General features: G+C 42.0%; 1 protein-coding gene across 4 annotated transcripts in view; it reads left to right on the plus strand.

Moving 5' to 3' along the window:
- The window catches only part of DCAF6 (DDB1 and CUL4 associated factor 6), a 525140-nt gene extending 501412 nt beyond the window's left edge, over positions 1 to 23728 (plus strand). For all 4 annotated transcript variants that reach the window (XM_085622996.1, XM_085622997.1, XM_085622998.1 and 1 more), the window contains one exon: positions 23296 to 23728. In XM_085622996.1, coding sequence (XP_085479122.1) covers positions 23296 to 23360 — 65 coding nt within the window. In that variant the 3' untranslated portion in view covers positions 23361 to 23728. The remainder of the gene's footprint in view (positions 1 to 23295) is intronic.
- Positions 23729 to 25180: the final 1452 nt, after the last annotated feature.

Genomic DNA, 25180 nt, shown 5'->3' on the forward strand with positions numbered 1-25180 from the left:
AACCTAGACGGTGGCAGACTCAGCTGCTGTACATAGCCCAAAATTCCTTATGAAGGTGTTTGCTAATTACTAGACACATAACTCCTCATGCACCCGCTATCCACCTACTACGTTTGCCTAAACACCCCGGTTACCTGTCCGCTGGTGAGTTAAGGCATTGGAGCACAGTCTGTTCTTATTTGATTCAGTTATAGAGCAGTAGAACATTCACAGGGGGCAATTCTTGACTGATAGAATTGTGATTAATGCTTGTCAGACCAACTGGAACATCATCACTGAAGAGCCTCAAACACATTCTCTTACAAACCTTGTTCACAATCGGTAGTGGCTGCAGGTTTATAAGCTGTATCAATAAGGGGGACATACACAAACATCCTCACAGGGACTGTGCAAGGTGTGGGAATCTTAGATCTGGAGAGTATTACATGATAAGCAGTGGGACAGGGTAGTTGCATATCCATACAATGTCTCCTGAAACGTCAAATTCAAGCATATTAATTTCATTTTCCTGCCTAGAGTCTATCTCTCCCCTGACAGGATCAAGAACGAATTCCCTGACATTAATGGCTCATGCCATCTGTTGCAGGGGCCTCAGAGCCTCAGAGCGGATCTACAACATATGCTGTGGTGCAGCTGTACTCTGGCAAGCTTCTGGTCCACAGTACCGACACACTCACCACTACTACTGGATGCTCCATACTTGGAACAAACTGCCTGCCTGCTGGACCTAATCCTACTGTTAGCTAAACCTACTGTAATACTAAAACGGAAGGCTAGTACACCTTCTTTGGTGTAAGTCTTACGTTAGAATATACAAAGATGGGCAGAGGATGAGAGTAGAGCCTTGAGGATGGAAGAGGCGAAAAGTCTCCGTAAGTGTCCTATAGTTAACGGCTGGCGTGACATACTACTCTGTTTTAAAACAACACATTAACGCCATAGTATCACACGGGCACGCTAGAAACTCCACCGCAGGGGCTCGCTGTGGGATAACCTGATCCCCTTATCAATATTACATTTCTGGAGGGACGGAAGGACTTCCGATACTTCCTGTCTGGGACGACTATAAACTTAAGTTTACTCTAACCTTGTTCTCTCATCACAAGATGCACACTGCATAGACAGTAAGTCTGTAGATCTATCATAATATTCTCATTGTATGACTACGATGCCTTGCCGTCACAGGTTGTCGCCTGCATTCCTTCAGCTGCAATATTACATGTTTGTAATGTAGGTTCAGCTTAGTACAAGAACTTTGCTTGCATCGATTCACTATGCTTGAGATCAACAATGGCAAACTGCAGTCTGCCTTGGCATTGGCAAGACAAGTTATACTCAGCCATGTATAAATATTTTGTCAATAGTAATCTTGTGCTCTGCTTGGTTTCAAATGCAAATAAAAACCATTTAAAAAGATGTATGGCAGTAGGTGTTCTTTAACCCTAATAATCCAAACAACCACACTATACATTGTAATGTGGGGACAAGGCTTCTGTCTGTTTTTTATTTCTATATCCTAATATTCCTGCATGGAAGATATGCCGGGGTGTTTTATTATGTAACGAAGCAAGAAAATTGTTCAGAGTGGCATGTTTGAGTCAGAGCTGGAGTTGCCTCCTAGGCGTAAGATCAATTCAGGCCTTCAAAGTAGGCCTACTGTCACAATATCAGAATGTCCAGTTCCTAAACCACAATCTGGAAGGGATTACCTGAAAGGCCACACTGATATTAACCGTGGCTCAGTTTCCAGATCCACGTCTGCCCCTGTGTGAGTTTGTTCCCTTTCTCCTTTCATGTGAGTCTTGATAACTGTCTAACTGCGGTGTGGTCACACTCAAATGTTGAGGCTTCTGTCGCAGATTCCAAAATTGATTTAATCTACTCCATAACCAGTGCGGAAAGCAAAGCATTCATCAAAATTGAGGGCCCATATCTCCTTGATGTTGCTGCATTTTACAATGTGATTTGTGACATTAAGACCTTTAGGTTGACAAGCCCTTGCTGCTGCTTTCGATCTGCCTTTGTCATTGCCAGATCCAGTGAAAAAACAGATGTAACTTTAAAGGATTAGGTTAAGTGAAAATAGCATTTCAGAGAAAACAAAGAGAAACAGAGGCAGGAAGCAGCAACAGAAACAAACAAATGGATAAACAGTTGAAAGTGCAAAAAAAAGCAGTTGGCGGGGGGGGGAAGGAAAGAAAAAGACGTAGATACAGAGTATGAAATAGTCTTCTACCCCTCTTATCATAATACCACCTCAAGCATGTTTGGACTGTGTACTAACTCTCCATTTTTGATAGTAGAGAAATATGATACTATCTCAACCACAAGCAGAAAATGTGTGTTTCTTAGTCCTGAGTAAGAAGGGTAGATGCATACCAATCATTTGTGCGTTCTTATGTGGAAGCAGAACAGGTATATTAGTATCAAGGGAATTATGTGTCCTCACTTCACGAACACTTTCTGCATGACATCCCAACTGGAGGTGATGATGTGTACCTTCTAATATTTGACCTGTTTCTGAGTCACCATGGCATTCCCCATCATAAAATTCTGTGGTGTATATGTTGCTTTTGGAAAGAATTGCTAAAGTATTTTGACTGTTGCTACAGAAAAAAACCTGAAGTAGAAAGCTGCTGCATATACTCCCATGGTAACCTATAACCGGAAAGGGGTTTGATAAGGCATAAAAATTCAAAGTTTCAGATAATGTAGTGCCCTGTTTGCATTTCTGCCCAGACCTTATTTGGTTATTATGGTGGTGGCTTTTAGGATATGTTTGGTCGCCATGTTCTCCAATACACCAACTGTTCCTAAGGAATAGCTGGAAGAACTAAGAAAGGCCTCATTGACAGTATTCTTGACTATGAACGTGGCTGATGCAGTAATGCTTCTAACTTATTATGATAGGCAACAGGATGATTGGTAGGCCACACGTATTCCATTCTTGCCCAACATCAATCAACAAGAGACCAAAAAGATACTTCAGGAAAGGATGTTAGTAGCTAAGCATGCTGTGGACACTCATTTGAAGTATCAGTTATGGGTTTCTTGCATATTTGAAACAAACAGGTGAAGAGGCATCCATCTTTACTGAAATGTACAACATTCCAACCTTATGGAGGGCCCTGTATTTCATTGTGATCTGTAGACAGGTAGGTATATTTGTCAAAGCTAGAGATGAGGCAATCCAGGTCACTACGAAGGACACAAATGTACATAAGGCAATGAGCGCAATAGGTGAGTAAATTTTTTTCTGCCTTTAAAGTAGTACATGATGAACCATGCTGATATTCCCCAATTCCATGCTTGCAGCTTCCTTCTATCAACAAACGTAAATGTACTATCAGCCTTGTAGCCAGACAGGTTCACTCTAACCTCATAAATTAAAGTAATTTTACAATGCTAGTGTCCTAAATCTGCACACATTAAAAGATAAAGGGAAAAAAATTTAAGCTATCCAAAGGGTAATCACCCATTCCCATAGTTCATCTGTGCTCCACACCTAATGCAAAGGTTAATGCACCATACAAGATCCACAAATTAAACCTTGCCGCTCTTGAGATAAATTGGCTCAAGCAACCAAAGCGGTTAGATTGTTTCTGAGGCTTGTATCTTCCTGCAGATTCCTTAACTTAAGAATATTCCCCAAAGTGTCAACACGGTTCCTGGAAAGTTTTTCGCTGTACTAGCTATCCTGTGCCATCAAGTGGCACCCTGCAATTCCAGCTGGAACTCCACCTGCCCCACATGATATCACTGTTGCATAATAAGCTCCAAACTACACACTGACATCCGTTCCTGTTTTTCCATGCCTCCTTGAAATATTCTGAAGATTTCACTTGCTGTGTCGCTGACAAAAATTTTCTCAGCTTGAACATCAAGTAGGTCAAATGTCTCCTCTGATCGTTTCAGGGTTCAAACCCTGCCGTTTGTGCCATAAGTGGATGTTTTTATCTGGATCTTCATAACATATGCATGTGGTGTCTTGGATCTTAACATGATGGTGCAGCCTGCTACTTGTATTCCATGATGCCAATAGCCATCAGAGAGAGTGGGGTTAAGTTATTTCTGGCCAAAACCCACAGGGACACACAAAATCATGCCCCTTTTGTTATAATTAAAGTTTACTAGGAGCAAACAATTTATCCAAAAGTCTTACCATGTAGCACACCAAACATGCCACAGGAAAGAGAAATGTTCTTCTCTCTTGAGAAAATGTTTCAGAGACTGTTAGGAGTTGCGGTCCTCTTCCCAGACACCGGGCTCTTCCTTGGAGCTGATTCCAATCCTGTCCTAACAATGTACAACTAACATGTTGGACATTGTTAGGACAGCGTCTAAGCCACTGCTGAACGGCAAACAAGCTCCTTTGGGCTTGTCAACTCTTGCAGCTCCAACCCAGAAGCCTCCTGATTACGCCACAGGATCCAGCCTCAGCGCCTAAAATTGAGTTCAAGACTACAGTGGCATCGCCAGTTTGTCTGGTGCCGTCCACAACATCAGTCACAGCACCAGTTTACAAGGCATTACAGATATCACCTTTGAACTAAGCTGATTATCCGGGTGGCTCAAGAGAAGATCAGAACTTGCCTTGAAGAACAGTCTCTTCCTAGTGTCAGTAGTTGCCTAAATGGAGGAGTTATTCTGATTTAACTTTAATATGCTTGATATGGATTATGGGCTAATAGAAGATGATACAGAAACAGACAGTCTGCTTCCTGCTTCTTACTCTGATGTAGGTCTTTACCTTATTTTACAAAATTGCGAGTGGCTTAGATACCTTTCCAGAATCTCTTTAACCTCAGGGCAATTATTCTGCTTCACAACAGTGATGCATGAAGCTGCAGGAACTTTGGATTTGAATGTTGTTTTCAAAGTTCCTATGTCTTAACGTTTTGATGGAAACCTTTCAATCTGCTTCCTGTCTTGATAGCTTGGAAGAAGCCTTCTTGGCCACAAATGTTCACAGACAAATTGCCAGATACCATAGGCCAGCAACCAGTGATCCAAGATTCTTGTCCTCACGTGTCACCGCAGAATTTGGTGGTTCAGGCAAACTGAACCCCAATGACTTTTCCATGGCCCCTCGAGAGAAGGAATTTAAATAACCGGCCCCATGGGCCAAAACGTTTTTGCGTCAGGCAGTCTCACTCTTTGTATGGAGAATGTTTCATGTCTGCTGGGCCTCTATATCCTTGCCATGTGAGAATTGACTAACCTGGCAGTTGTAAGCCTGCCAGTACAGATGCAGAAACCTTTTTTGCAAATTGGTAAGTGATAGTTTGGATGCCTTAAGAAAGATCCCGAAGTGTGGCTTGGATTCTGCAAATACAGTGGATCAGTTCATGGGTACGGCCATCATGTTATTTTTACATGCCTCAACACATTCTACTAGCTTCTTGGGAGAATTTTCATGGATATGCCCTTTGATGACTAGTGTGATTTACGGTGAAAAGGCTGACTTGTTTCTGAAACTCTTCAAGAATAGCAGGGCTATGACCCACGTGCTGAACCTGCAATTCATTAAGTTCAACAGCTAGTCCAGAGCTTAGCAGTCCGGGCAGACACAACATGCTCAGCCAGTCAAGACACATCAGCAAACCTACCACTCCTGTCTAGGCATGGGTGGTTCAAAACCTCACTCTCAACTGCAACAGATCTTGTTTTGTCCATTGACTGCCAGATCTGGTGCTTCAAAACATCACGGACTCCCCAGCCCCCACATTTACACTATTGTCTTCCGGGGAAGGTCTCCCACTTTTCCACCAGTTTGAAATCGATCACGATGGACTGTTGGATCATCCAGTTGACCTGAAGTGCTCCCTCCCTAGGTTCTGTCATCCCTCCAGCAGAGTGTGCCATTCTGTATCGCCATATTCCATCTCCTTCAGATTTTCCTGTCCGGTTCTTACTGGTTTTCTCCAAAAAGAGGTTTGTGATAGGCTAGTTAATGCCCCATGTTTTTTAATTGGACCAGATCAGGGATACTAGGAGGATTGTGGTCCTGTTGCTATCCTTAAACTGTCCACCAAATGTATGTGTTTCAATACTAGTTGATATTTTTTAAGAAGGGTAACACACGTGTATGTTTGGTAGAAGGTTTATTAAGAATACAGGAACAACCCCTGAACACCTCTTCCTCTGACAGCAACCGTCCCCGCTTCTGTGGCCAAGCTTCCAGAACACTAGGTTAGGGACCATCACTAGGTTACATAATACATGTTGCCTAGATACAACACATCTCCCTTTCTAATAGCAAAACAAATTGGAACAGAACAACAACAAAACACACAAGATAAAATAATACAAAATAAAGGAACAGCATACAGTATTCAATGCGAGAGAATAAACTTTCATGTTAGAATAACAACTGAGCAGAGGTTAATTGAATACATTGTCATCATGCGAAAGCTACATTGTAACATTGCAAAAGCCAATCTCCCACATACTCATTATGCCACACAGGCCTCCTCCTGACTCAGGGTTCCAACTCATCCACAACAGACTTCCCATTACCACCATCCACTCCTTCCCTTAAATTATCACTCGATTTCTTCATCCACAAGTCACGTTCAAGTTCATTGCATAAAGTAACCCTGCGTATATTCCACTTTTTTCCATCAGACAACCATACATTGTTGCCTACTGCCCTCGTTACACACTTAGGCACCGACCATTAAGACAAATTCTGGGTACCCAAACTGTTGGTCCCACCCCAATCACCAACCACAAATACTCTCCTTCCTTTTTTTATTTTTTCGTTGTGCCAGCTTGATGTTTTAGAACTCTGTCCAACAAATTCTCCTTGTTCACTTGATGTGTGCGACCTTTGAGCATCCGTGCTGGAGATACTCTTGTTCCTGGCTGCCTACCCTTCAAAAGCATGAACAGAGTCTCCATAGTGACAGAAAGCAGAGTCGTACGGTAACTCCATAGCATTTCTTTTACAGCCTCCTTACAATCGCCACCACTACTGTCTTTCAATTGAACGCACTCCTTCAAAACCCGGTTGAACCTCTCAACAAGGCCATTCTCCCTAGGATTATAAACTGCTGTGGTATGGTGCACCACGCCCATCTTAGACAAATACATTTTAAAATCCTCCGCCATAAACTGGGGTCCATTGTCAGTTACTAACGTGTCAGTACACCCCTGCCTGCGAAAAATTTGATCGCAAAACTCAATAACATTGGCTGCTTTGACCTCACCAGAAAACGCCACTTCGGGCCTCTTAGAGTAATAATCAATCATGATAATTGCAAACTTGTTGGATATGCCTTTAGCAGAAAAAGGTCCGCAAATATCCATGGTTACTCTCTCTCATGGTCTACTGGGAAACTCAGTAGGGGCAATGGTAGATTCCTCAACACGATGAGACTTGTCACTACTAATACAATCAATGCAAACACATACACATTCCTCTACCCCTTTGTCCATACCAGGCCACCAAAAGGTCACCCTCGCTCTCCTCTTCATCCCTGACATTCCATTATGTCCTTCATGTAACCATCTAAGTAACCTGGACCGCAAGCCTTCAGGCACCACCAATCTGTCATCCCTGCGCACCACCCCATCCTCAACAGAAAGCTCTGACCACACAGTCCAGAACTCGCCAAATTTCCTTTTTGAAATCATTTTGGATTGAGTGGAACAAGATAATTCCTTCAATAAATCCATCATGATGGTGTCTTCCCTTACTGCTGAGTTCCACTCATCTACTGATATGGCTCCCTTGCACACATCAGATACACTGGCCTCTACACATTCATCATTGGTTTCGTCCTCATCATCCACACACTGTAATGGAAACAGCGGCACACAGTCAGCATTAATATGTTTGCCACATAATTCAGAGTAAAGTCAAATCCTTGTAACCTATACAACCACTTAGCGATCCTGGGACTAGCTTTCCCAGCACCCTTAGTGGTGAACAAATCTATGAGAGGTCTATGATCTGATCTGACCTCAAAATGAGTACCCCAGACATAGGTTTTAAAGTGGTCAACACCCCACCAACACGCTAGGGCCTCTTTCTTAATAACAGAGTAAGTAGGTTCAGCACCCTTCAATGTGCGAGATGCAAACACTACCACATGTTTTTGCCCAAATGTTTTTGCACTAAAACCGCCCCTAACCCGTATGCACTAGCATCTACTACCACAATAGTTTGATCATGTGGATTGAAGGGTTTCAGTGCAACTGCTTTCACGATTTGCTCTTTGATTGCCTCTGACCAAACAAATGTACTTCCTTTCTTCATTAAAACTCTAAACTGTGCACCTTGTCAGCAAAATGTTGGACACATTTTGAATACGATTCTGCCAGTCCCAGAAAATATCGCAATTACTCCTTGTCTCGGGGTGATGGTGCATTAGTAATGGCGTATAACAATTTCTTTTTTGGTTTAACACCTGCCTTTGACAATATATGTCCTAGATAGTCTATTTGTTCCACATCAAATTTGCATTTGTGATGTCCTACAGTTAGACCAGCATGCTGCAGTTTACTCAAGGTTTCATCTAAGAACATATGTACATCCCGGTTTGAACCCTACACCAGTACATTGACCTGAAACACCAAGACTTTAGACATACCCTTCAATATCTTACACATCATCCTCTGGAAAACAGCAGAAGCAGATGCTAATCTAAAAGGCATTCGTACAAATCGGAAAGCACCTTCTGGTGTTATGAAACAAGTAAGGTATTTTGATGCTGGGTGTAGCCGGATTTGGTGGTATGCATGTTAGATTTGGGGGTCTCTGGTCAGCAGAGGTAGGCACCTTTGACCAAATAGGGACCCTTGCGTCTAGTCAGGGTAAGGGGGTACACTCCTAAAATAACCCCTGCTCACCCCCTTGGCAGCTTGGCTCGAGCAGGCAGGCTTATCTCAGAGGCAGTGTGTAAAGCATTTGTGAACACATACAGTAATCCAGTGACAACACTACAGATGGACACCACACCAGTTGTATATTAAAAATAAGTAACTTTTATATAGACTTAACACAAGACCACAAACGACAAAAATCCACAATACTGTACATAAAAATGGTAGAATTAGCTTAGTTCTATTTAGATGTAAAATGTGACACTTTGAGTTCAATGTACCTTAGGATGCGTAACGCTATACAACGAAAGTGGTGCAGGAAAGGTGATGCATTGGTTCCTTACACGCAAGAAAGGTGATGCGTCGGGTCCCTACTGATGGGTAGGGGATGCGTCTGTTCTTCTCTGCGAGAGGAGGTCATGCGTCGGTTTGTTACTGCGTTTCCGTGGCGATGCGACCCGCAACGCCGTGATGCGATGAAGATCCGGTGCAATGAAACAACGATGGCTTCTTTTTCTTGATGCGTGCAAGCCCGACGGGCGTGCGGCAACTCAACGATTCTTCTGAGCCAAGACAGGCCCTGCGACACGCTTCCCGGTGATGCGGCAGCGTCTGATGCAACGTCGATCCTCTTTGCCGGTGATGCGAGACGCTGCGATGCGAAAACTGCACCTGCGACACGCTTTCCCAGCGATGTGACGACAGCGGCTGCGACGCGCTTCTCCGATGAAGCGGCGACGTCTGGTGCGACGTCGATCCTCTTGTCCGGCGATGCGAAGCGCTTTCGCGTTGTGAAGCGACAGCGGCAGTTCAGCGACACAATTCTTCTTCGTCCGTCGCGCTTCCAGTTCCTTGCGACACGCAGTCCCTCAGAAAGCCCAGCACAGCAGCAGGCACTTCCAAAAGACTCTTGGCGAGCTGGTTGGTGAAGTCTGTTGTCCCTGAGACTTCCACAGGAGGCAAGCTCTACCTCAAGCCCTTGGAGATCCTTCACAAGTTGATGAAAGTACACACAACGTTCCTCTCACCTTTCTTTTGCAGTCAGGCAACCACTGCAGGCCAATCCCCCAAACAGCACTCAGCTAGGGATAGTCTCTTCCTCAGTTTCTCTGGTTCCTCTCCTCAGCAAAGGTTCTTCTTGTTTCCCAAAGAAATCTAAAGTTCTGGGGTCTGGGTCCCTCTTTTTATATACAGTTTCTCTTTGTTCTCTGAAGGCAGAGAGGCCTTTGCCTAGTTCAAATCAGTTCTGGTCAGTCCTGGAGCACTTCGTTGACAAGACTTCTTCTTTCCTTTCACAGTGCAGGCCAGGGACATCAGACGCACCACAAGAGGTGGAGCCAGCATTGTGGAGGGAAGGAACAGCCCTATTCACGTCCCAGGGGCAACTCCTCCCACCCTTCTACATGCAGATCTCTCTTTTCAGCCCTGTCCTGACTCACCCTGTCTCCTGGAACCCCCCAGCCCCTGTCACTCAAACTCCAGACAAGAAATACACAACCTAGCAGAGGCAGGCTTGGGTGGTTAGACAAGAAAATACCTACTTTCTAAAAGTGGTATTTTCAAACACAGAATGTTAAAACCAACTTCACTAAAATATGCATTTTATCATTCTGAGTTCAGGCATACTAAACCTGAATTTCTACCTAGTTCCCTGAGTCAGTTAGGATTATAAGATGTAATAATCAAAATGCCAATTCTGGCCTACGGGGAACAGGTAGCCTTGTAATAGTGAAAAACGGAAATGGCTGTAATTCACTATTAGGACATGCCACACACACCAGGGCATGTCTTACCTTATACTTACAATGCACCCTGCCCTTGGGCCTACCATAGGGGTGTCTGATATGAAGAAAAGGGAAGGTTTAGGGACTGGCAAGTGGGTGCACTTGCCCAGTCAACATGGTAGTACCAGACAGCACATAGGCTCTGCAATGGCAGACCTGAGATACACTTTTACTCTGTGGGTGGCACAACCAGTGCTGCAAGCCCACCAGCAACATTTGTTTTACAAGCCCTGGGCTCACTCAGTGCACTGTACTAGGGTCTGACAAGTAAACTAAACCAGCCAATCAGGGAATCACTAATCCATACATCAATTTACCTTAGGGAGAGCATATGCACTTTCGCACTGATCAGCAGTAGTAAAGTGCCCAGAGTCAGAAAACAGCTAACAGGTCAGAAAAAATACAGGAGGAAGGCAAAAAGTTCAGGGATGACCCTGCAAAAAGGGCCAAGTCCAACAATGCACTTGACCGATCAATCAAAGAAAAATATACTGCATTGGTAACAGATACACCATTTCATTAATAAGTGGCAGAGGATAACGATCAACTAAAATATTACGATTAAGATCTCTTAAGTCAATGCGCATGCACAAATTTCCATCCAATTTGCACGCTAAAACAATGAGGCTAAGCCATTCCAATGACTCAATTGGTTCAATGACTTGCGCTTCACAAAGCCTCTGCAACTCTTTCCTTAATTGCTCTCTAAGTGCAAATGGAACATTCCTAGCTTTGTGTACACATGGTACATTATTGTCTTTTAAAACAATGCAATGTTCAAATTTGGTCAAACAACTAAGTTCCTTTCTGAACAATTTAGGATATTTGACACTCCATCTGGCTTTCTCAGCATCTTCAGTTACCAGCACTTGTTGAGGATGATTAGGGTCTAACACAATGCCTATCATTTTCTGTTCACACCACCCCAACAGGGATCTGCCCTTCTCCACCACATATACCTTGCACATTACTTGTTTATCCTTATGCAATACATTGCAATTAAAGAATCCAAATAATGGCAATTAACGCCACAATAACATACAGGTTGAATGTCAGGTTGATCTAATTTGCATTTGTCAACCTTCTCCCACATATCTTTATCAATAATGGTATAAGAAGTACATGAATCTGCCCAAACCGAAATCTTAATGCCATTAATACCTAATGTACATTTTGGTGGATTGTAACCATCGTGAATTTCATTAATGGTATCTACACTCACAACCAATATTTCCACATCATCAGATGAACCTACATCACTGTGTTCCGTTATAGCATGAACCGATGATTTCCAATTGTTGGACGAACCTGCTTTACACATGTGTGCAAAGTGATCCACTTTTTTGCATTTATAACATTTCTCCTTAGATGCTACACATATGTCAAAATCAGCAGAATGTCTTGTGCTGCCACATCTAAAACAAATACGAATGTGCTTAGTTTTTAGCACTCTTGTCCCTTTTCTTAACAATGTTTTTTTCCACCTCACAAACCTTGGAAGTCTCACCCTTACCACCTTTGTCTAAAACTTGATATGATTTTTACTCTTTAACATACCTGGATGTGTTTTCTGTGCACCTAGCTATTTCTATGGTTTTTTGTAAGGATGGATCTTTCAATTCTAACAACCTTTCTTGAATTTTAACGCTGCTTGTTCTATTGATAAACTGGGCCCTAATTATTTCTTCCCATAAATCTTTAAACCTACATGTAAATGCAAATATTTTGAGAACTGAAATATATTGTTCAACAGAATGCTGGATTGTTGTGCTCTCGAAAAAATGTGTGTCTTTCAACAACTATACTGACCTTCTTGCCAAAGTTTTTCTCCAAAGCTTTTACCACCTCTACATATTCATCTGAACTGTCCTCACGTGTGTCCTTAACTGTATTACCTTCCCCACCCTCATGATTGATGGGGACCCTGGTGTGTATGGGTAACATTTTTAGCACTTTCCTGCCCTCAATCCCTAGATTATGTTTTAAAAAAGCAACCTTATGGGAAGCTACACAATCTTCTCCACCTATTGCTTCAAGATAAGTCTCAAAAGGCTCCAACCAATCTTCCCAAGGCATAATGGGCTCACCTGGATTTTATAGGAATTTAGATGGAGCTACAATGGTTGATAAATCCATCCCTAGATGAGAGAAGAAAAGAAAAAAAAACACACACAAGAACTACTACTGCCCTAAATAATACTGCTCACTGGTGCCTCAACCCATATTGTTGTTTTGTATACTAAGAATAACAATGCACAGTATATAATTATTTTAAAATAACAAATTACAATAAATGAAGTTGTCACTGTAGTCATATGCTGCATGTGATCACAACACACAGTACATAATGGTTGCTAAAACAATAAGTTAAAATAAAAGATGTTGTCACCGTTGTCACAAGTTGCAAATATTATCCTGGATGGAGTTTCTCAACAAAGTGACAAAGTTAAAATGCGCAAACCTTGCTGTGCTGCTCACTACTGACAGTGTGTCATAAACTAGTTCTTGTCTCTTCCCTACTGCTCAGCTGGAATGTGTGATGACCTCATAGAATGTTTGGGTGCCTGTGTGTGAGTGGAGCCTCAGGTGGTGAATGCAGGCTGACCAGGAGGGAGGCTGCTCCTGGTGGGGCTATGCTCTGTCATATATTCCTCTACTCATCTATCCTGGAACTAAGCTACAATAAAGATATCCTGTTTATACACCTGGCTTGTGTACCTTCTTTTACAACAGTTTGGCGACGATCTTGAAGAACCTACACGTTGAGTAAGGAAGCTCCTGTACAAAGGAACTTGGGAACCAAGACTTCGAAACATTGAAGAAACGCCCTGGTCAGCCCCACCAGTGTCCTTTACCATCTGGACAGCTTACAGCCTGGACATTTCACCTTTCACTACCGTTCTGCAAACAGTTACTGTGGAGATTACTGCCACCCTGCTGCCTTGGAAGTGTTACTCCTGCCCTGCTGTCCTTACTACAGTCTTGAGACAGGCTACTGATTTGGATTTGCAGTAGCAACTGGTGCTTGGGAATTGGCACCAACGACCTGTGCTGGGGAAAACCAGCACCCCTGTGAGGCGTTACACTTGAGGAAAAAATAATAGGCAGAGGGTGTTTGTCTACTAACATTTTTAGCCTGAATTTTCCAGAGGTGCAATGTCTTTAACATTTCCGTGCGTGGGGCATCCTGTGGTGTTTTCTTGTTGTTTTAAGCCTGTGGAGAGAGGCTACTGAAGTGAATGCTGAGGATACTGAATTCTTTACTCCTCGCACTCCAGTGTAACCTTTTGTGGGGAAAATCGGCACTACGCACACACTTCAGTAAAAGACTGCTTGCGCTGCATTATTTGGTAACTTTTGCCCGGGTTATTACTGTCCTTGGCTGCCCCCCTAGACAATTGGCAGTTTGCTCCCAACTTTGAAATTTTAAATTCAGGCGCGTGTTGACCAAGTCACGTGCACACTTACCTGCATGGTGGAGTCCTGCAGTTCTTTCGGGGGAGCCCCTGTGACGTCGTGGTATCTGCGAAGCCCTGGTTTGCTGAGAGACGCTCTGCAGCATAAACGTACCGCGAGCCATCCGGCGCAGCGTACTACCTGCAGCCATCTTGTGTTTGGCTGCAGCTGCTATTGCCAAGTTGGTGCTCAATCTGTACGTTGCCAAACACGTTTTCCCAGTTATTTACAATGCGGCAAGTCCGGCACGAGAATGTGCAAGGCGAATAGCTTGTGTGGCTTATTGCAAGTACATCAGCAACGTTAATCAAGCGTATGGAGGTATCCAGTGTCATCGCTGTGCCCTGATGGAGAAATGTTCGGCTTTAAACTTTGTGCATCAGCATATAGGGTGGCGACAGCAACATGCAGCTCTGACAAGGACTCAGTATGGGTAAGGTTTTCGGGTGAGAGACCGCTCACCGGAGCTTGGGACTTTCATTTAATTATATTGCTTGCCATTTTTATGCATGTCCTGTTTGACTTAATTCTGTTCTCTGGGATGATGTATACCATATCATGGGGAGGTTGAGTGGGCGGTCAGTTCCCAAATTTCTGTTTTTCACATGTTTGGGAAGGTTGTGGGGCCAGTCAAATGCTCCAATTTAGTTTTTAGGGTTAATGTATACCCTACGGTGTACCCTTCATTGGGGAGGTTGTGGGGCCAGTCAATACCCAATTCTGTTTTCTTCATTGGGGAGGTTGTGGAGCCAGTTAATGCTCCAATTTAGTTTTCTAGTGTGACGCATACTCTATGGTGTACCCTGGTATGGGGAGGATGTACCCTGCCATGGGGAGGTCAGTTTTCTAGGGTGAAATTCACCCTGTGGTGTACCCTGATATGGGGAGGTTGAGTATGGTGTACCTTGCCATGTACACCTATTCCAGTTACAGTTTAAATTTCTAGCAAAGAGTGTACCCACTTACGAAGAGGTTGTGAGAGGGGTCAGTGCTCCAGTCCATTATTAAGTACAGAGTGTACCCATTTACAGGGAGGTTGTGGGAGCAGTGTGTGCCCCAGTAAAATTTTCAGACAAAGAGTACCCCTTTTTGGGGAGGTTGTGGGAGCGGTTAGTGCTCCTATTTTATGTTAAATCTAGGTTGTGGGGGCAGTTAGCGCCCCAGTCATATTCTCAAACAAAGAGTGTACCCTTTCTTGGGGAGGTTTTGGAGACGGTGTGCGTCCCAAAGTCATGCCCTCGCAATTTTGTTCTTCCTCAAGGGAGGGGGATGGGGCATGGTGTTCATTTTCCTTAAGTTTGACACCTAGTTATTTTTTCAAGTAATTATTCTTCTATTTTTCATGGTGTATTACACCTATTGTCATATGCACTTTGAAGTGTTTCTTTTCATGCTTATGTTATTTCTAATGTATCTTACCTAATGATTCCTGTACATTTCTTGCATGTTCATTTTGTAATGTTTCTGTTTTTCTTTTCTAATGTATCGTTTATAATGACATTTCCACTATTGCACACCTTTGCTGTTTTAGTTCCCTAACAAAAGAGGATGTGTCATAAACTAGTTCTTGCCTCTTCCCTACTTCTCAGCTGGAATGTGTGATGACCTCATAGAATGTTTGGGTGCCTGTGTGTGTGTGGAGCGTCAGTTGGTGAATGCAGGCTGAGCAGCAGGGAGGCTGCTCTTGGTGGGGCTACGCTCTGTCTTCTTATATCTTTCTACTCATCTATCCTGGAACTAAGATACAATAAAGATATCCTGAAAATACACCCGGCTTGTGTACCGTCATTTACAACACAGTGCCTTCCTCATCCAATATGCACTGTGTAGCATGCTCTTCACTTACTGTGGTGTAGCCTCACTTAAAAACACGCTGTTAACTGTGAACAGTGCCTTCCTGTGCGAAGGTGCACTGTATTGTGCGTGCTTCAATTGCCGCATTAGAAATCTTCACTTGGGATCTTCCGCATTCCAGGCGTTGACATGCACCCATCGTCAGTGCGCGACAATGTACTGACTCTGCTTCTTGCTGCCCCAGAGACCTGCCACTTGCCGCTCCCAAAGAACAATGGAATGCCACGCTCCAGATAGCCGCGCTCCAGCCGCACTTCAAGCATACACACGGCTGCCGCACAGGAGCCATTGGCACAGACAACTGGTGAGTAGTCAAACAATGACAATGCCGCCATTACTCACTGCCGCCGCTGCTCCCAACTGAATAAATGACGGCTGCTTGCATATCCACGCGTTGTGGCACCCCTCTTCAAGGCCACATACAATTCTGCCAGCACAATTGTAACACCATTGCTCTGTTAGTCATAACACGAGTGTTAATTTTTCCACACTCCTATGGCACTTCTGTACTCCGACGCCTTGCCGAATTCCCCAGGGCGTAACACACACTTCCACCGACAGGACTTTCTTCAAGCTTCTAGCTGAACTGACTACGGCTTGACACAGGAATGAACTAATCCACCACAATTGGGAATTCAGGGGTTTAAGTTCCAGCAACACCTTCCTTCACAGCCTCTTACATTCCATTCTCGTTGCCATTATTAAGAAGGGCAACACACGTATATGTTTGGTAGAAGGTTTATTAAGAATACAGGAACAACCCCTGAAAACCTCTTCCTCTGGCAGCAACCATCCCAGCTTCTGTGGCCAAGCTTCCAGAACACTAGGGACCATCACTAGGTTACATAATACATGTTGCTAAGATCCAACAATATCCATCTTGTAATTGACATAGCTGCGTTGCTATAAGCCATCTGGGGCCGTATTAAGGAAGTGCTCCGGGGGTGCAACAAGCATTTGCGCCTGCTTTCTGTGCCCCTGGGGCAATTTGTTATTACAGAAGGAGCCGCAGACACTTGTGCGTCCCCTTCTGTTATACCAATAGTGCTGACTCACATAGAGTGCCAGCGATATCAGAGGGTGTTCCTCTATTAGCATGGGGGCATGGCCCCTTGCAAATGAGGGAATCCCTTTGCCTCTGGACCCTTGCCATATTACAGACGCGGGCGCAGAGGAAAAGAAGCTGTCAGGAGGTGCACTGTCAGTGCACCCCCTGATAGCAACACTCTGGGGGTGGAAAGGGTGTCCTATGGACACCCCAGATATCCTCTTGAAGGCGGGTGCAGTCACTCAATGTACCCTCCTGCAAGGGGATCTCTAATCCCATCCTTAAAAAGTGCAGGAAGGTGCCGCCTGCATAGTGAAACACAGAGAGGCTGCTTCAAAGCCGCTCTGTTTTTCACCTGAATGCGATGCCCCCAAGGGGGCAGCACATTCCATGTAAAAGGGTGCACTTTCCCTGTTTGCACCCGACGCACCTGTTTTGCCGAACGCAAACCGGGAAAGTGCTCCCTTTACAAGATGGGGTCCATGGTTTTGTAAAAACATAATTTTGTATTCCTTTTGCATTAATACTAATGATCAGCTGCACCTGTGTAGTACAATGTGCACTGATATATTTTTACAGTTAAATGTGGATGTCGGTTTCCTTTTAATCTGCAGTGTTGTTTAGCCTTAATATGCTTGCTTGACTTAAGTAGGCCTACAAGCCATTTTATTCAAGTTAGCACATTTCCTGCATCTCTTAGTAAAGCATAGCCTCGTTTTCAATATTGGCAACGAGAAGGATGATTTTAGGAAATTAATGAAGTCATCAGTGTATACATATATTATATCTACGGTTCAAGGCTGTCTTGCATTTTCTCCTTGTGAAGATCCTGCTACTTGCGTATTAGATAGGTTTAGGTGAAATTAATACGTATTATCACATTTATGCTTCATAGACTTGTATTGAGGGACAAATGTATAAAAAAAAATGTAAAATGTGCTTATATTATAGCATTACATGCTCCAGCTGGCCTTTTTGGGGGACAGTTCTGGTCGGTTGAAATGACAGTTGTCTCTTGATTATTTGCTGTGTTGCTTGATATTATAAATCATATTAGACTTTGGGCTTCAATAAATCAATCAGGGGTTTATAAAGCGCGGCTACTCTTCCGTGAGGGTCTCAAGGCGCTGGATTTCGTTTTATTGTAACAGTAGGTAGTGTTTTATTTTAACAGTATAATATGCCTTGAATACCTGTTTCACAGTTAACAAATGTTTCAGCAATTGTCAAGAAGGTTTTTTGTTGTAATTGGATGACTATTTGGTGATTTATCGTTCCAGATGGTTCCTACGATCTTGTAAACATTTTCCACTCTGTCAATATTTTCCTAATATTGCCTTTCATACAAGGTTTCTCAACTGCCCAAAGTATCTATTCAGGCTGTACTCTGTTCTTGCTGTCCGACATGAAGTCTGGCAGTTTTTTCTGCAGGGTTTTCTTCTCTTCAGGTTGTCTATATTCAAATACTTTCATTCTCCATATTTGACAGAAAACTCAGTGCTAGTTAGAACAGTATCCGGGAGTGGTGCGATATGCTACTGTCTAAACTTTTACAGTCTGAAATGATGTAGAGAACCAAATATTAAGTAAGAATCTATCCTTGTACATGTCCATGAACACAGAAAGGGAATGATTATTCTCAATGACTTGGATGGCAAAACTAGTGGCTGCCCCCAGAGTAAGGAAAGCAAGATGGGGATAGAGAAGCTTCTCCCTGCTGGCTTGCAAGCTGTTGATCTCTCTGCCTTTTATGTTGAGGTTCCTGTCTAATCTATCCTATTTCAGAAAAATCTTTATAACTCGTTTTTTTTTCGGTTTCAGCCTCTTAAATGTGGGCTCTTCTCTCGTCCTCTGTTTTCAATAGCAGGAATGATTAGCGCTAAGACGCAATTGGTAATTGCGCGTTAGAAAACCTTTACTTACTTGTCAACATGGCAGCACTGAAGCGTCACATGTAGACCAGTAGTCCTGTTTTACTTGTCAGCATTGTGGGTGGCACATTAAGTTCTTAAGTCCGCAGGTGACACTTAACTACCATTCTATGTGTGTATTTCCTATGCCCAAAACTATGGCCTTGCTGAAAAGTTAAATGTGTCAATTGTGTATTAGCAAATCTTACCATATATTAGGGGATCAGAGCACATATGCTGGGAACTGAACAGCAGTACTCCAGTGTGCAGAATTAAAAAAAAATGAGCAATGTCAGTTATCAAAAAAATGGATTTGACCATGCACAAAGAGGCACTATCCCGCACTGCAAGCTGTAGTTCTTCATGCCCTTTTGAATAAATTTGGTGTTCTTGCTTCTTTTGCTATTTTCTATTCTCCCACAACCCTTGTATAGGTTACACTCACAAATGATAATATAGTTGCACATACCAACATAATTATAATTTGTGCTTTGGTTCCAAATACTATTAGAGTACTGTTGATTTCATTGTGTGTTTTGAGCAATATTTAGTTATCTCCATCCTGAACTTTGCAAGTGCATGGTATTTTACAGACATATGGATATGAACTTCTCGAGTCTCATAGCAACTTTGATACTCTGTTCTAGTATTTGGATGAATCCTGTTGAAATTTGCCCATGCTTAAAAGATTTGTGGTATTTTCCCATAATGTTGTAGTCTATTGTTACAGCTGGCATGCTTTGCGATTTTTTACATTTATGCCTGATGAAAATCCAAGTGTTCTGCTTTCATTGATGCCTTAGAGCTTCAGTTAAGTTAGCAGGTTTGCTATTTAAGAAAATATTTTGACTTATGAATAGTTTTAATGTCACATATTGAAGATTCAAAAGCCCACTTTGGATGAAGAGTTCTCCCACATATCTGTATGAAATTGTATTATTATCAAGGAATGAGCACAACCCTTAAAGTTACTAAATTAACCTGAGCTCAACCCATAGTAGCTGTGGCACAGGGCAGACAGGCTTAACTTAGGGCAATGTGTAAAGTATTTATGCAGCATCAAAACTGTAATAAAGTCGAAATGCAACACAATAAAAATCTTAAACCGAATTAGGAAGGTGGTGTAAGAGTTGAAGTAGGAATAGTGCCTAGAAGCACAAAGTGCCAATGATATCAATGCTTGCGCTAAACTTGGGCCTAGGCGCAATGTGAGGCTGATCGTGATGCAGCATGGGCCAGACACACCAACCAGACTCGTCCTGGTCAAAGATTCTATCTTCTGAGTTTAGTTCTTTGACTTCCAATCCACCACAGTAATACACATCTAGAGGCCACCCAAGACCTCAGGGGAACCACTTAGAGACTAGCAGAGTGTCAGGCAGAGGCTGACAGCAGCGTCCAGTCCAGTTGCCACTGGTCAGCTGGGCAGTTACAGGAAAAGGTCTCTTTTAGCTTTTTGTGACCCTGTATCTTTAACAGGAGATCCATCTTATGACCCTAGGAGTCCACTTCTTTGTCCTGGGTACACGAGGCAGCAGATCCAGTCGCTCAGAGGTGCTCTCTGGTTACAGCCAGCAGGTCCAGTCCTCTTCTGTTCTGTAGATGCACAAGAATTATCTTGGCATCTTGTTTCCCTTCATTCAAGTGTGCCCCTAGTGTTATATGTAAACCCAACAGACCCGCTAACCAGGATTTGACACTTCAGCAGGATTTGACACTAGTGTCAAAAAGGATGTTTACAACCCCAGCACTGATTGTGGGTTTCCAAATCTGCTGTACTGATCATGGAAATCCCTTTGCTGGAGTTACCCCCAATTTCCTTGGCCTGCTCTCCTCTCCTTATGTGTTTCAGTTCATCTCTAGCATTTTGGCATCTCCATTAGTGTACTCTTCATCATTCAATTTTCGCGCTGTTTGTCTCAGCCTCGCTATATTGTTTTGAGTCCTGACTCGATTATCCCACCATTCATAATGCCATCGAAATGCCGTCAACCATAACTAATTCATTGTATATATGGTTTTCCTCATAGGCTGTGCTACTCTTAAATCGTTGATAGATGTGTAGATCACTTTCAATCACCTATATGTATCACTTAAAAAGAGAGCACCACGCACATTTGTCCATAGTTACACTCACTGCACCACTATGTGTTTTTAAATTGTTTGTATATATATTTTTGTGTATTATTAAAAATGCCATCTGGTTCTACTCATTGTTACTATTATCACTAGGGATCATTGTCTGTTTTTTAAACAACCCTCACCCTGCATATTTAGTGAGGTTCAGAACAGTCCTCTACCAATTTAGATCGGCCTATTGTTTTCCCCTTGGAGGCATTTCACACACATTCAAATGCTAATTGCTGGCTGAAAGAAGTTTGAGAGCAAATGCAAATTAGCCTCCAGGAACTTCAGGCAGGGAAAAGGGTAACTTTATTAAATTTACTTTTCCTTAATAAAAATTCATCTTCACCATTACATTGTTTTTTTATAACTATTAAAAATAGATAATTATTGTTCTATCTAGTCCTATTCCAGAGATACAGTATTAGTATTTTAATCTGCTCTCTAGCTTTCTCTTTGGGCCAGTCTGTGAAATTAGCTGTTGGGTGGTAGCACTGTAAGGACATGTTCACATTAAGTTTCTACTTGTCCTACTTGAAATACAATGTACCCTGCCTTGTGAGTGACAAGGCCTATATTGGGGTGACTTACTAATATTTAAAAAGGCAGTTTTGACCTGTCAAAAGGGTTTATTTTGACAGGTCAAATTGCAGGTTTTACTCTGTTACAGTCTGGCTTCAATAGTAGGCCTGAAACCATGTTTGCCTTCCCAAGGTAATGGATGACACAATATGTGCTGCAGTCCACTAGTGGAATATAACTTTCAAGCCCTGGGTACATTTTGTACTATGCACCTATATAAAAGTTAAATATACCAATTAGGAGTATGCAAATTAGACCACGTTAAAAGGTGAACACATACATTTCACCACTTGTTAGCAGGGTTAAAGTGCACAGAGTCCTAAAAGCCGCACAAATAAAGAGGTCGGCAAAAGGCAAAAAAAAGAGGGTGATCACACAGAAAAGCCGGCTTTCGTACAATATCTGATTACATTCTCTAGTTATAAGCATTTACCAATCGTAACTGTTGAATATCTTGAGGTCCTTAATTGTAATATGTCTGTTAGGACCCATAACATTGTTTGCACCTCCATTAATCTTAATTTTTGTAATGCAGATCTTTTGTAAAGCAATTTCTTTATGTTCTACAGTCAGCCACATTTTTTAAGTAACCTCTAACAATAGATGGATATTGAAAATTAATATTCTGGCACAGATATAATTTAGTCTTATGAATGTTTGAGTCTCAGTACAGTGGACAGATCTTGTTTTGCTAGACTTACTTTCACAATTATACTTCTCTTTATTGCAGGTCTCCAGTCTCGCTATCAATTTTTTTAAACTTTAATGTATAAAATATATACCTGGCAACATTGTCGTTTAGGTACATGAGTTCAGCCAAGTAACCTACATAACACCATTAATCCTCCCAAGAATGTGGCAGGTGTAGTCAAATGTCTTGCCAAGTATTCAGGTTAAGTCTGAATGTAGTCTTTAAATTATTCATTGGTATGTAGAGGTTTACTTGAATTTGACTTCCACAAGTATTGGTAAAGTCAAACTCACGACTACAGTTTTTGAAATATTCATTCTTCCGACTCTTATTTCAGGAACTGGCTGTTGCTTATAAATCAGGTAGTGCATGTTCCAGCTCAAATGTGATTATCACAAGAACTTAATAGAACTTCACTTTGTTAGAGAAAACTCCTATTTGACAACATTTCTCTGAAGAACATTCCATTGTCCCAGACACTTAAATGTCTGTAGAAACCTTCAGAAGGACCCCACACAGTTGCCACTCTCTTTCACCATCATGGATGTGGTATTGCAACAGATACACTGCAAGCTTAAGCATTTGAAGATGGCCCTTCAAGTGCGATATTTACTGAGCATTTATATTGGAATTATATTGTACACAATGTATAATAGTTTTTTTGCTCCAAACGACCAATATGTTTAGATGGCTGCATATTTTCTTTTGTATAGTTGTATTCTTTTAGTTTATCTTTCTTGTACTTGTTAAATTTCCATGTCTGTTTTATTGTGGATGATGCAAGAATGAATCAGTGAGTGAATGGATGGATGTGTGAGTGCAAGGATGAATGACAGAGTGCATGTATGTTGGCTTACAGAGTGACTAAACTCTTCAATGATTGAAGAGTCTCTTTCAATTATAAGCCAGATGTATTGGCATTGCCAGTACTTGTTTGTTGTACGTGTAACACAATGATCAATTATATATACGTCTTTAAATTGACAGCAACTGATTATAAAAATGTATTATTTACAGATCGGTTGGAGGGTGACCGGTCAGAAGGATCTGGGCAAGACATTGAAAATGAAGACGAGGAGTAGCAAGTTCCTATCTGCAAAAGCACTTAGACATGACAGAATTTGTAAAACACATCTATTATATTTTTCCTTACAAAACCTTAGTGCAATTTTAAGATTTTGCTTTTGGATAACTTAATGTATGATTTTGAGTTCTGTGTGCATGACTATGGAAGTGTGTGCAAGAGAATAAGCAGACTGTTTTTACACCTTTTGCTAAGTGCGAGGCGTGAAGAAAATACGAAGTGCAATATTTTTCTGAATCTGAAAAGTTTGAGTTTGGATCAAGTATTTAAAAATATATTAATGAATTGAAAATATTGGTTTAACTCAATTTGTAATTTTGCTGCATGCATGGGTTTGATTTATTATAATAAAATATTTGATCTTTACGTTTGGTGTACTTATTCTTTGAAGGACGTGCAACCCAGATTGCTTCACAATTCTCTTTACAGGCTGGTGCGCAAAATGTGATTTATCAACATGCAAAAGGCACTATTCTGAAGTAAAATAGGAATGTGGTTACAATATAGAGGTGGTAATAAGTACAAGGATTGTTGGTCTTTGTTTATCTCAGAACTTGAGCATTTCAGGAGTTATAGCTATATTTGCTAGTATAAACAAGAGAGAAGTTCTTTAGGTATATTAGCCCTTCGTGATTTTAGAAGGCCTTGTATTAGTAATGTAAGTGAATTACTATTGAAATGTTTACATAGGAGGTGCTCTAAGGATTGATTTAGAGTTTAACGGACTGGTTACTCCATCATAGTGTGACAGGTCTCCCGTCCACCTCATTACAAGAGCCATAGGATATAATGCATTTATAATATGGTGGGCGCATAAAATTAAAAAAGTAAAAAAATAAATAAAAAAAATATATATATGGTGGGCGCAATATTGGTCATGCTGTGACTGAGTAATCCGTCCGCCATCCTCTAAATCAGGTTCTAAATATAAGTGTTTATACAATTCAGCCACTTCTAAATAATGATATGCTCTCGGATATCAAATGTGGGAAAGGATGCATGTTACAAATGGGGTTTCTGGTTGGTTAAGGTATGCACCTTAGCCAGGCAGAACCCACCACTCTATTCAGGGTAAGGGAGTTACACACCCAAGATAACCCCTGCTCACCCCTTTGGTTGCTTGGCAGAGCAGTCACGCTTATCCCAGAGGCAATGTGTAAAGCATTTGCGCAACACACATACACACACACAAGTGACACTCTACACCCACCACAAAAAGGACTCCACACCAGGTTATATACAAATATCACGTATATTGTATATAAAACCCATAGACCACAAACACTTAAACCGTAAATCACTTTGCCACTAGGCAATGGTAATAACATCATAGGTAGTGCAATAAAGTAAATACTCATAGGTTGCACACATCATAAAAACATTATAAACACCTTACACCATCACTGTACATGACATGCAGTTTCTAAAAGTAATACTTGTTAGGCATAAAACAACATAAATTACAAACTTTCATTGTACATTGTTAGAATTGGCCCTTTTTGCAGGGTCATCCCTGAACTTTTTGCCTTCCTCCTGTATTTTTTCTGACCCCTTTGTGTTGGTTTTATGACTCTGAGCACTTTACCACTGCTGATCAGTGCTAAAGTGCATATGCGCTTCCTATGGTAAAATTGATGTATGGATTAGTGACTCCATGATTGGCTGGTTTAGTTTACTTGTCAGACCCTAGTACAGTGCACTGAGTGTTCCCAGGGCTTGTAAACCAAATGCTGCTGGTGGGCTTGCAGCACTGGTTGTGCCACCCACAGAATCAGCCTGTAAAGTGTGTCTCATGTCTGCCATTGTATGCAGTCTGGT

Source organism: Triturus cristatus, chromosome 8, assembly GCF_964204655.1.
Source record: "Triturus cristatus chromosome 8, aTriCri1.1, whole genome shotgun sequence".
In the NCBI taxonomy this organism is placed as follows: domain Eukaryota; kingdom Metazoa; phylum Chordata; class Amphibia; order Caudata; family Salamandridae; genus Triturus; species Triturus cristatus.